Source organism: Tasmannia lanceolata, unplaced genomic scaffold (assembly GCF_043159265.1).
Source record: "Tasmannia lanceolata isolate RefF3 unplaced genomic scaffold, GAP_Taslan_0.1 ptg000024l, whole genome shotgun sequence".
In the NCBI taxonomy this organism is placed as follows: Eukaryota; Viridiplantae; Streptophyta; class Magnoliopsida; order Canellales; family Winteraceae; genus Tasmannia; species Tasmannia lanceolata.
In genome coordinates this window covers 2,796,565-2,807,552 of record NW_027518701.1, presented here as the reverse complement: position 1 = coordinate 2,807,552, position 10,988 = coordinate 2,796,565, and the positions used below count along the sequence as shown (strand labels likewise).

The following is a 10,988-nucleotide window of genomic DNA, read 5'->3' as shown; positions in this document are numbered from 1 at the left end:
GGTCACTATGCCGAATCAAACACGCTCGAAATCTGACCATGTCGAAAAACGTGATAACTTTAGTTTATGTTAAAGCTTGTGTTTTATCAAGCTCATCATAGTTACTGCATGTGTCACCTCGCCGCCAATTTCTACTCCGAGTTCAAAGATGTCCTACTTAAGAGGTTATTTTGGAGAGCTGCCCACTCTTTGAGGGAGAGTGTTTTTAAAGATACCATGGATCAAATTAAGGCAAGGAATGAAAATGCTCACAAGTGGATAAGCGCAATTTCGAAGGAAAGCTGGGCTAGTTTTTATTTTACGGGAGATAGATATGATGTCATTACAACCAACAGATCGGAGTTGTTGAATGCAGTCTTGAAGAATGCTAGGAAATTGCCGATTGCATCATTGGTGGAGCACACTAGATGGAAGACTTCTGCCTTCTTTCAGAAACGTCGGGTATATGGTGATGAGTGGCGGACACAGTTAACCAATTATGCAGAAAAACATATCAGATTGGAAAAGGAAGAAATCCTGCAGTATGTGGCATATCGAGCTGGTTTACATGTTTTCGAAGTACGATCCGTTCAAATTCAAGATTCTGTAAACTTGCATCTTCAAACGTGCAGTTGTCGTGTGTTCCAAACGATCGGGCTACCATGCGGACATGCCATGGCAGCGATTGCCATCACAAAAGAAAAGAATCCGTATTCCTTCTGTAAGCCTTGCTACAAAGTGGACCGATATCGGCAGACGTATGATGAGGTGTTGTACCCCACATTAGATCACACCCAATGGTAGGTCTCTCTCGAACCTTTCATGCAAGTAATACCGCCACGTCCAATACGACCACCTAGAAGGCCGCAAACGAGAAGAACGGATCACGAATTGCAGAGTGGATTAAATTACAAGTGCAGCAAATGTGGACAGCTTAGTCACAACAAAAGAACTTGCAAAGAAACTCCTATCGTAGCGCAGCTTGCTGACCATAGTGCTATTGGGGCTTCTACACCTATATTCAAAAGGTCGGGTGTATCTTGTCAAGCTCCGTTCTTTTTGTAGGGGCTTGATGTAAGTAATCATTTCTTTTGTAGATGAATTGAATATTTGTATACTCATTTTTTGATGTAATCAAGCTCCGTTTTTTTTGTAGGGGCTTGATGTAAGTAATCATTTCTTTTGTGGATGAAATGAATATATGTAGTCACTTTTTGTAAATACAAAAAAAAATGTTTCAAGATTGATTTGAGGTTTTCTCTTGCACTTGCTAAGATCTTGCCTTCCTCATGCTTTTTTAATTGACTTGAACTTGAATCATTTTGCCTTTGGTGAGCAATCTTGAGAGTACTTGTTGAGCAAATTGAGCATGTTAATCATCAAGACAATTAATTGGGAGTACTTGTTGAACCATTGGGAATATAAGCCAAGATAGGAAATGTAAGCAACCCAAGCAATATAAAACCATACAAGCTGAAGAGCATAGGCAATGCGCATGTCATATAAGGAGAAAGGCCATACATAACATACTTCCATACTCATCAAAACATAGCTGAGTATACTGCTAACTATGTCTACCATACATACAAAGATAACCTAAGTAGCCTATACAGATCAACCATAATATCAAAAGCAGCGATAAGCCCAAAATGAGTGAACATCGGCTAGCGCTGTGATGAAAGGAGCATAATCCAACTACTGCTCTGAAGGAGGTGAAGGGTGTGATGAACTGCCTGGATACTGTCCTCACTGACCGCTGGAGAGGTACTCTCAAAATGATGTAAACTGATCATCTATGAGTACGGAGCTGCTGGAAGTGAGAGGTCATAGAGCACTCAAGTGTTTGCTGCAGGGCCAATAAATCCTAATGGGTACATGCTGCCCGAGTGAGGTCCTGTGAACTGTCCATGTTCGTGGTTGCCTGATCGTCCTGCTCCTCAACATGCTAAGCTGCCTCGTCGTCCTCCTCAACATGATGAGCTGCCTCGTCCTCATCGTCGGGCTCCTCGTCGTCAATCTCTGGTGCAACAGCCAGCTCCATCCTGTTGATGGATCGTCCATCAAATGGAGCAGTAGGAGTGCAGGTCATCTCACTAGAAAGAGGAACATGATAGCCCTTGAAGATTCGGGTCAAAAGCATACCATAGGGCATGGACGAATGGGCTTGTCGAGGGGCTTCGTTCATGAAACGAAAGATAATGTTTGCCAGATTCAGGAGGGCGATGTTCTAAGATGCAATAAATGATGAAGGCCTCAAGGGGCCGCAAGGCATCAGTCTGCCCACCGCGAGGGGTAATGTTGTTGAAAAAGGGATTATGAAGCATCTTTGCAGCAAGTTTGAGATGACCAGATCGAACGGGGATGTTTGGGTCATAATCATTGGTGATAGTCCTATAAACGGTGTCTCTAGTAACGTTAGTTGTATCAATTTTATCACCTGGCCTAAAGTAGTAGTCGTTGCCTGATGGGGGACCTGTTTCAAAGCTCCGTGGTAACTTCTGTTACACGGAGCACCGCCATTTTATTACACTCCCAGTAATAATGGGGGACCCTACTTAGTCTTAAGGGTTAAGATTTGAAAAAACAGTAACATTCCCTACTTCACCACCCAATTGTGCTTGTGTAGCTGTCAGATATCAGCACCCAATGGTGCTTGTTCAGCAACATCCCAAACATGTGTAATGGGTTTCAAACAACTCAGTGATACAATGTGTACAACTCAAAACATGTTTATGTACAACTCAAACCTGTATATGTACAAGTCAAAACACCCAATGAATCTCCATAACAAAAACTCAATTCAACTTCTGTAGATCAATGTTTACAACGTTCAATCCTTTACACAAAAGAAAATGTGTACAACTCAAAACACATTTTCTAAAAATTACATTGGTGCTTGTTCAACACTTCACTTACAATTGATAACAGGTTATCAATTCAACTTCCGTAGATCAATGTTTACAATGTCCCAATCCTTTACACCAAAAAAAATATTTACAACAACTCAAAACACAACGTATTCAAGAACTCAACCTACAACATCTTATATATCACGATCATCTTTGCTAACTTTACACTCTCCAAAGTCCCCCTTTAGAAATCTTTGACAAAGAGCCTGACGCATGTCGGGGATGTCTGCCGGGCCAAATTTCCAAGGGGCTCCGCGATAAAGATGGTCGATGAATTGTAGAACAAACAATCCACAGTCAAACCTGCATAATAAATGATGAAAAAAGCAGTGAGAAAACTTTTACTAAAGTTACAATTAAACAACTTTACAATAAACTTTCTATTATGACTAACCAATTGTCTTGCTGTGCGCAATCACTCCTCTGTTCATACGGAAACTCATCTATATTCATACCACGATCCTTGAAATACTGGTTTATGTAGTCTATCTGAAAAAGAAATTAAGGTGTGATACAGTGTTATACAAATAAATTAGGGTGTCAATCAAACGGTGTTATACAAAAGGTGTTTTACTTACGGTCGGTGCTACTAATTCCTCAAATTTCATGCCCGTTTCTGAATTGAACTCGACGAAGGCTTTTTCCACCATGTCAACCCCGAGAAAAACCTAGTGCATGTTTTGACATAACGGGAATAAGATCATATCCAATTGGGTCAGATCTTCATCCCCAATAGCAACGGCCAACATCTTCTTCTCGTCCACCCAGACCTCCAGCTTTCTTTTTATATCCATCCACTCAAGGCCAACCATTAGATACCCCTGAACAACCGTGTATGCAAATATTAAGTTGAAAAGAAATGAACATTAATAAATAAAGGTATTATGTAACATGCATATGTAGAGAAACCCTCTTACATGGAGTGACGAACTGACTAATGCAATTCAGTTCTGACCGGTTAAAGGGTAATTGGAGTGAATGGCCTTCGCGCATATGTCTACTATCTGTTCAAAAAAAAAGGATTCGAATTTAATTCAAAACTACTATTGGTGCTAATGCGAACCAAATTTGAAGAGAGGAGTGCAATGCCACTTACAGAGGTTGCAAGGTACCCTCTAAAGCTCTAGAGTTCGTACAAGTCATCCGCGCCATCGTCGCAGGTAATGACTTCCAAGCTGCATAATCATAGAGCCGTTAAAATTGCAACACACTCGCATTACCGGGAGAAATAAATCTATGTGCTACAACCTCGCATTTACGTACTTTTTATTATACTTTATGAGCTTTTGAATAGCTGCGCTTCGCCTGCCTCCTCCATTCTTCTTCACCCTAAGGGCTCGCTTCCCCTTCTTGGGGGCTGCCTTCGTCTCCTGCTCATCGGTTTGAGGTTCCACGTCAAAGGGTGATTGTTTGAACCTGGTCGTAGCCCTGGTCGTTCTCTGTTTCACTTCCTTTTCAGTACTACCCATAGGAGGAGCTTCAGCCTGCTTCCTCTTCAGAGGGTTGTCCTTAATGTTAATAATGAATGGTGTGCTCTCAACCTCTAGAGGATTGTCATTAATGGTGACAACCACCGTTTCCAAGACATCTACAACTTGTAGAGGACTGTCAGTAATGGTGAGAGCCACCTTCTTCAACACATCTTCAATCTCCTTCCCCACTAAATCCTCCAATACACCAACTCGAGCCTCCTCCAACACATCACCATCCTTCTCCTCCAAAACACTGCCACCCTCCTTCCCCATTATACCAACTGTCTCATCCTCCAATGCACCAACCCTTTCTTCTATTACTTCTTCACCCCCTCCCTCTATTTTACGAAAGCTTCCGTCACTTTCCTAAATTCTTCAGTCTGTTTCCTAAAGGAATATTTCTCTTCTTCAAAGTCCTCACTCTCTTTTCTCAGCTCATTTTTTCTCTTTTGTACTTGTTCCCTCTCCTTTGCTACCTGCTCCCTCTCCTTCCCTGTTTCTTCCCTCGCGTTGCTTATGTCCTCCCTCTCCTTTCTTCTCTCCTCTCTCTCCTTCCTTAACTCCTCTCTCTCCTTTCTTAGCTCATCTCTCTCCTTCCTTCTCCCCTCTCTGTCCTTCCTTAACTCCTCTCTCTCTTTTCTTAGCTCATCTCTCTCCTTTTCTATTTTGTCTTCTCTCTCATAGGATCGTTAAAGTCACCACCACCAATTGGGTCGTCTTCTCTCTCATTTTCTGGTCTCTCGGGTGGGTTGGCAAATGCAGGGGTCGTAGGGGAACGCATCAGCGATAGAAGCCCCTCTATCGAACCTGGCTCATCATCCTCCTGCCATACAAAAAGAGTAAATAATAAAAGGACAGTAAGGAGAGAAATAAGCGATGAAATACCGTGATTACAATATAAAGTGCATTACCTGGTAGCTTGAGGGCAGGTACCGTAATTCCTCCCCATCCGGAGTTAATGAGACGACCACCTGATGATTTCAATAACCTATTATCATTGTCTAACCTCATTTAAAAACAACAATTAATGAACAATCATGTTGGTTATGTCTCACCTCATGTCAACTGATGCGTTTTTTTATTATCCATTGATACTTCGGCCGCTCCTCCTCCGACCCGAACTTAGTATTCCACTCCCACTTCAGTAGACATGGTCGGGCTTCTGGATTCTTTGGGACCCATAATTTGGTATGCTCATAGAGCCACACCTGCATAATACACCTAATCGTCATATAACTAGCGAACATATAAAAACTACATATAATGATTTAAAGAAGCTAAAATGACACCATACCTGAATTACCAAAGAGTAGCCGCAGAGGTATTTTCCAGATGACAGGTACTCAACTAACCAGTCATATACTGCGTAGCCCCAGGCATAGTCGCCTATCTTCTGCAGGTCTTCTATGTAGGGCCAGAACATCTGGTCTGCCCGATGTGCTGTCTGCGTGTAGAGGACCGTCGCAAATAGGTGAAGGAGAAAATACTTCACTGTTGCGTCGATCGACACTTGGTCCTCCCTGTTCACTACCTTCATAATCTTCTTCTCAATCTCCGGTGCCATCGCAGATGCTTTGGGAAACACCCAACCCGGCACAAGAGGAGGGGGATTACGCTAGCTACGTTTAGTCTTTGTCCTCTCAGTGAGAGGCCTAGCGCCAATGCAACATCGGTCGCTTCAAAGGGAACTGCGATGCTCCCTAAAATAAAGGACTTCGTATGTGCATTCCAATTAGAATGCAGTGCTCTGATTAGGGGCTTGTGTATCACCACATCTTCTAAATTCATTAAATCCTTGAAGGGAGTCATCTTCAGAGCATTCTTATGCCATTCCCTTAGCTTTATCCTCCCCATAGCAGCTGTAAAACATGCAGGCGAACATCGTGCCAGCACGTTTTTAACCTGCATGATAGGTTAAGTCATCAATGAACATAAAAGAACTACTAATACATCAAATAGTAAACTACAATAGAGTACACTTACAGGTTTCTTCCGTTCCTTCTTTCCCCCCTCCCTTCTTTCTCCCTTAGCCATATAACAAATCAACAAATATATCGAGGTCTGTACAAACATCATCAAAAAGTTATAAACCGCCCACATTAAAGAAACAAATGAATGAGTTCATTCAAGATACAAATAAATAATTTCATTCATATTATGTTTCCTTCTAACTAGACTGAATTCATTCATGATACAAAGAATTAAAAAAAAAGCCCACATTAGAGATTAAAAGAACTAAACTGAATTCATTGCCAACATAATCAATAAACAAAACCCACATTAGAAATCAGCACATCTAAACAAACAGATGGAAATGACAAATAGAAGAACAAGAATAAGAAAGATGGATTTTTTTGGTTTCATACCAAAGGTATAAACAATAATCTATTAGTTTGCTTGTTCGTATTGTGATCTAATTTCAGGAAACTCAAAGTAATTCAAATGGATAATCTAACGGCAATGCTTATAAGTTTAAACAAGGGTTATCCTATTATAGACAAGGCTTATCCAATTATACATAAGAGATGCCAAGTTATACATATGGGATGCCAAGTTATATTGAGGTTATCCAATTCTATACTGAGGTTTATTCTATAATGAGGTTATCTATACAGAGGTTATCCAATTTATACTGAGGTTATCAATTTATATACAAGGGTTATTCAATTCTATACAGAGGTTATCCAATTTATACTGAGGTTATCTATTTTTATACAAGGATTATCCAATTATATACTGAGGTTTATTCTATACTAAGCTTATCTAGACTGAGGTTATCCAAATATACAGAGGTTATCCAATTTTTACTGAGGTCATCAATTTATAAACAAGGGTTATCCAATTCTATACTGAGGTTATCAATTTATACCATACCAACTTCTTCAGAACACACCAACAAAATCAAAGAAACTAAATAACTTTTCAGAACACACCAAAAAAGCAAGATTTTCTATGGTAAACTGGGGTTATCAATTATCTACACAGGCTATCAAGAGTTTCTGAAGTCCCAAGAAGGGTAAAAAATCCAAATATCAGTTATTATTTGTAAAATAGGTTTCAGATCATAAGCAAAACAACGTTTCAACATATACATGGGGGTTATCCAATATTTAGAGGGGGTATCAAGTCTAAACGGGGGATTTTCAATGGTACCCACTGTCTTCTCGGGAAAGTAGCCGGAAGAACCAGTGAAAAAAATAACTTCCACTTACCTATTTATGCTGGGAGACTAAACGTCGGAAGGAAGACGACGGTGACGGCGATGGCCGCGGCGAAGGTAGATGAAAAGGTAAGGGTTTTGGAGGAATAAGTAAACGAGAGTTTCCAAACGGTGGGACCACCACGATTCTCCGGCCACCATTAGGTTTCGGAGGAAGAAAAAAACGAGGGTTTCCAAACGGTGAAAAAAAAAAGACTGAAGTAAAAAGTAACTCTCGCCTGCTTTTGATTTTCAAACGTGAGGGCATTTCCGTCTTTTTCCCCGGCGGGAATTAAATTTCGACACCACTTTGACATGTTGGAATTTGGTGACTTCAAACGGACATTTCCCTATTTTTCCGATGTCATTTGGAAATTTTTCCTATGTGGAATACGTACGGAGGTGCACGTATTATTTTTTTTTTAAGATAGAGTGGAACCCAGCTTATTCAAAGATCCAAGCCATTCAGTTGGTATTCCCTAATGTAAATACGTCTTACCATGAAAGTCATCTCCATTGGATGACCTACCCCTTTGATCAATAGAAATAAATATACGGTATAATTTATCCATAGAAAAGAGAGGTTTAGGATCATCCGATTGAGCTGATTTTTTGGGCACATTCTAGTAACATAAAGGCCCAACAATTGAATGATTTGGATCTTCAAACAAGATGGCCTTCATTGTACTTTTTGAAATATATGCTCACCTACAAACATATGCAATATATATAATAGGACCCACCTTACCTACATGCATACATATTATAACACGTATATTTTCGGAAATTCACAGGGCCACTTTGTTTGAAAATCCAAAATGTTCATTTGTTGAGCTTCAACGTATATAAGATATGTCCCAAAAATCATCTCGGCGATCCTAACCCTCCGACGACACCGTATATGAATCTCAACATTTTAAACTGTCAGGAACAACCTGTTTTTGGAGCAAGGCCTTTTTACAATGGGTTGCAACAAATGAACGGTTGGATCTTCGAACAAAGTAAGCCCAAGTATCTTTAAAAAAAATACATTTATATGGTGTCCACCTTCTTCAAATATCTAAACCGTTCATTACTAGGCCTTTGTTCAAAGACATAAGAGTGAGAGTTGTGATAATAAGTAAGAGTGGGGCCTATCTTGTTCAAAGATTTAAATAAACCAATTGTTAGGCCCCGCCAACATTTCATGTTGGAGAGAGGGAGAGAAGAGGAAAACACCCAATACGACGACTTAATTCGCTCAGCTTCTCTACCTGTTCACTTTTCAACATAATTCCTCAATGCACATTTTTACACCTGACGAGGAGGGATGAAGACTATTTTACCCTTCTTACACATTCTGAAGAAGCTCTTGAAGGAGTGAGAGAACGAGGGTAATCAGAAGAAAGTGAAACCGAAAATGGCTTATCAAACTCAAGCAACTTCAGCACCAGCTCAATCACCATTGCCATCTTCAAACAGTCAAAAGACTTTTGACACACGAAAGTGTGCAGTTCAGCCCCTTCTCCCATGCTGAGTGACAGGCAACGTCTCGGAAAGCACGAATTATCAACATGCAGGGAAACTTTTACCCTTGAAATCGGTGCATGTCCATCACACCTCCTACGGTGGTTTCCAAAGCTCCGAGTGAACCCGAATTAGGCCATGGACTTGGATCTACCAAATGATAAGAATGCCTCCATGTAGGGAATCTCTAGGAAAATAGACTTACTTTTTTCTCTCTTATCATTTGGATCTACCATATGATTAGAATTTCTATGAAATGAATCCATTAGAAAATTCGTTGGGGCATGTTGGGGCATAACCCTCTTAGCGAAGTGCTGCATCGGCGCCCGGATGTAGTATTTAATGAGCAAGGGTCCTTGCACCTTCATGGGCGGGTGCGGGGGGTGAGGAGGTGAGTCCTGGGCCGTCACTCTCTTAGTGACGTGCCACATTGGCGCCCGGGTGTGGTGGAAAATGGGCAAGGGTCCTCGCACTCTACTGGATGGGTGCGGAGGGCGAGGAAGCTAGTCCAAGAGAGTAGGATTCGTTTAGCCAGTTGGAACATATGTTCACTAACAGGTAAGCTGAGGGAATTAGTTGATACACTGAGTAGAAGGAGAGTTAATATAGCTTGCCTTCAAGAGACTAAATGGGTAGCAGAAAAAGCTAGGGAAATAGAAAATATGGGTTTCAAGTTATGATATATAGGGAAGGAGAGGAATAGAAATGGTGTAGGGATCATAATAGATAAGAGCCTAAGATATGAGGTTGTAGATGTTAAAATGAAGGGTGATAGAATTATTCTAATTAAATTAGTATTAGGTGAAGAGATGATTAATGTTATTAGTGCGTATGCCCCTCAAATAGGATTAAATGATTGTGTCAAGAGGCAATTTTGGGACGATATGGATGAAGTAGTCCAAGTAAGAATGAGGCAGGAGAAGATATTTTAGGGTTTACAGTGACATATGATTTTATGTTAACAAATATTTTTTTTTAAGAAAAGAGATTAAAACTTGATAACCTTTAGCAGTGGCAACAACTGTAGCCAGATAGCTTTTATCGTCACTAGGAGAGAGTACAGAGTTGCATGTAAAGATTGTAAAGTCATATACCCAATGAGTGTTTAGTCACACAACATAGGTTGGTGGTGTTGGATATATGCATCAAACGTTGGAGGAGAAAAGATAGAGTTGTTAGACATCCGAGGACTAGCTTGAGGGTTCTCAAAGGGGAAAAATTAAAGACGTTTAAGGATAGACTGCTTAAAGGACCTTGGAGTCTTGACGAGGGGACTAATATTATGTGGAATGGGATGTCTAGTTATATCAGGAAAGTGGCTAGGGAGGTACTTGGAGAATCTAGAGGAAGTGAGCCGCCGTCTAAAGACACATGGTGGTAGAATGAGGAGGTCCAAAAGGCGAATAGGTCTAAAAGAGAGTGTTATAAATGTTTGCATAAGTGTAGAAAGAGGAGAACATTGAGAAGTATAAATTGGCTAGAAAAGAAGCTAAGAAGGCAGTAAGGAAAGCTAGAGGCAAGGCATATGAGGATTTATACCACAAGTTAGGGACAAAAGAGGGTGAAAAATATGTCTACAAGGTTGCTAAGATGAGAGAAAAGAAGTGCAGAGACTTGAATCATATAAAATGCATTAGAGATGAGAATCAAAGATTGTTAGTAAAAGAAAACGAGGTTAAAGAGAGGTGGAGAAGTTACTTCGATAAGTTGTTTAATGGAGAATCTGTAGCGAATTTGGGAGAACTTGATAACACTTTTGATGATACAAATTGGAGATTTGTTTGTAGAATCCGAACATCAGAGTTAAGAGTAGCTATGAAAAATATGAAATTAGGTAAGGCTAGGGGGCCTGACGATATTCCTTTTGAGACTTGGAGATGCTTGGGTGATGTGGGTTTCGTTTGGTTAACTGCATTGTTTAAC

The 10,988-nt window shown here is 40.4% G+C and overlaps 2 protein-coding genes across 2 annotated transcripts; one reads left to right on the top strand and one right to left on the bottom strand.

Annotated features, from left to right (window-relative positions):
- The first annotated feature begins 216 nt into the window (after positions 1-216).
- On the top strand, positions 217-783 carry LOC143857435 (uncharacterized). Its single transcript, XM_077367861.1, has one exon. The coding sequence runs from the start codon at positions 217-219 to the stop codon at positions 781-783; it is 567 nt and encodes a 188-aa protein (XP_077223976.1).
- Positions 784-3,067: 2,284 nt separating this feature from the next.
- Positions 3,068-4,650, bottom strand: LOC143856915 (uncharacterized). Its single transcript, XM_077367166.1, has 6 exons — positions 4,152-4,650; positions 3,985-4,063; positions 3,806-3,892; positions 3,467-3,709; positions 3,283-3,377; positions 3,068-3,191 (listed from the first exon to the last, which is right to left on the bottom strand). Exons 1-2 carry the CDS (start codon positions 4,631-4,633, stop codon positions 4,012-4,014), a joined length of 534 nt encoding a protein of 177 aa, XP_077223281.1. The 5' UTR covers positions 4,634-4,650; the 3' UTR covers positions 3,068-3,191; positions 3,283-3,377; positions 3,467-3,709; positions 3,806-3,892; positions 3,985-4,011.
- Positions 4,651-10,988: the final 6,338 nt, after the last annotated feature.

What these genes read in the sequence shown, in the direction of transcription:
- LOC143857435 (XM_077367861.1), top strand. Translation starts at nt 217, where the DNA reads ATGGATCAAATTAAGGCAAGGAATGAAAATGCTCACAAGTGGATAAGC.
- LOC143856915 (XM_077367166.1), bottom strand. Translation starts at nt 4,633, where the DNA reads ATGGGGAAGGAGGGTGGCAGTGTTTTGGAGGAGAAGGATGGTGATGTG. An exon ending in CTCATAAAGTATAATAAAAA is followed by an intron (nt 4,064 to 4,151) that starts GTACGTAAATGC and finishes ATGATTATGCAG; the next exon opens with CTTGGAAGTCATTACCTGCG.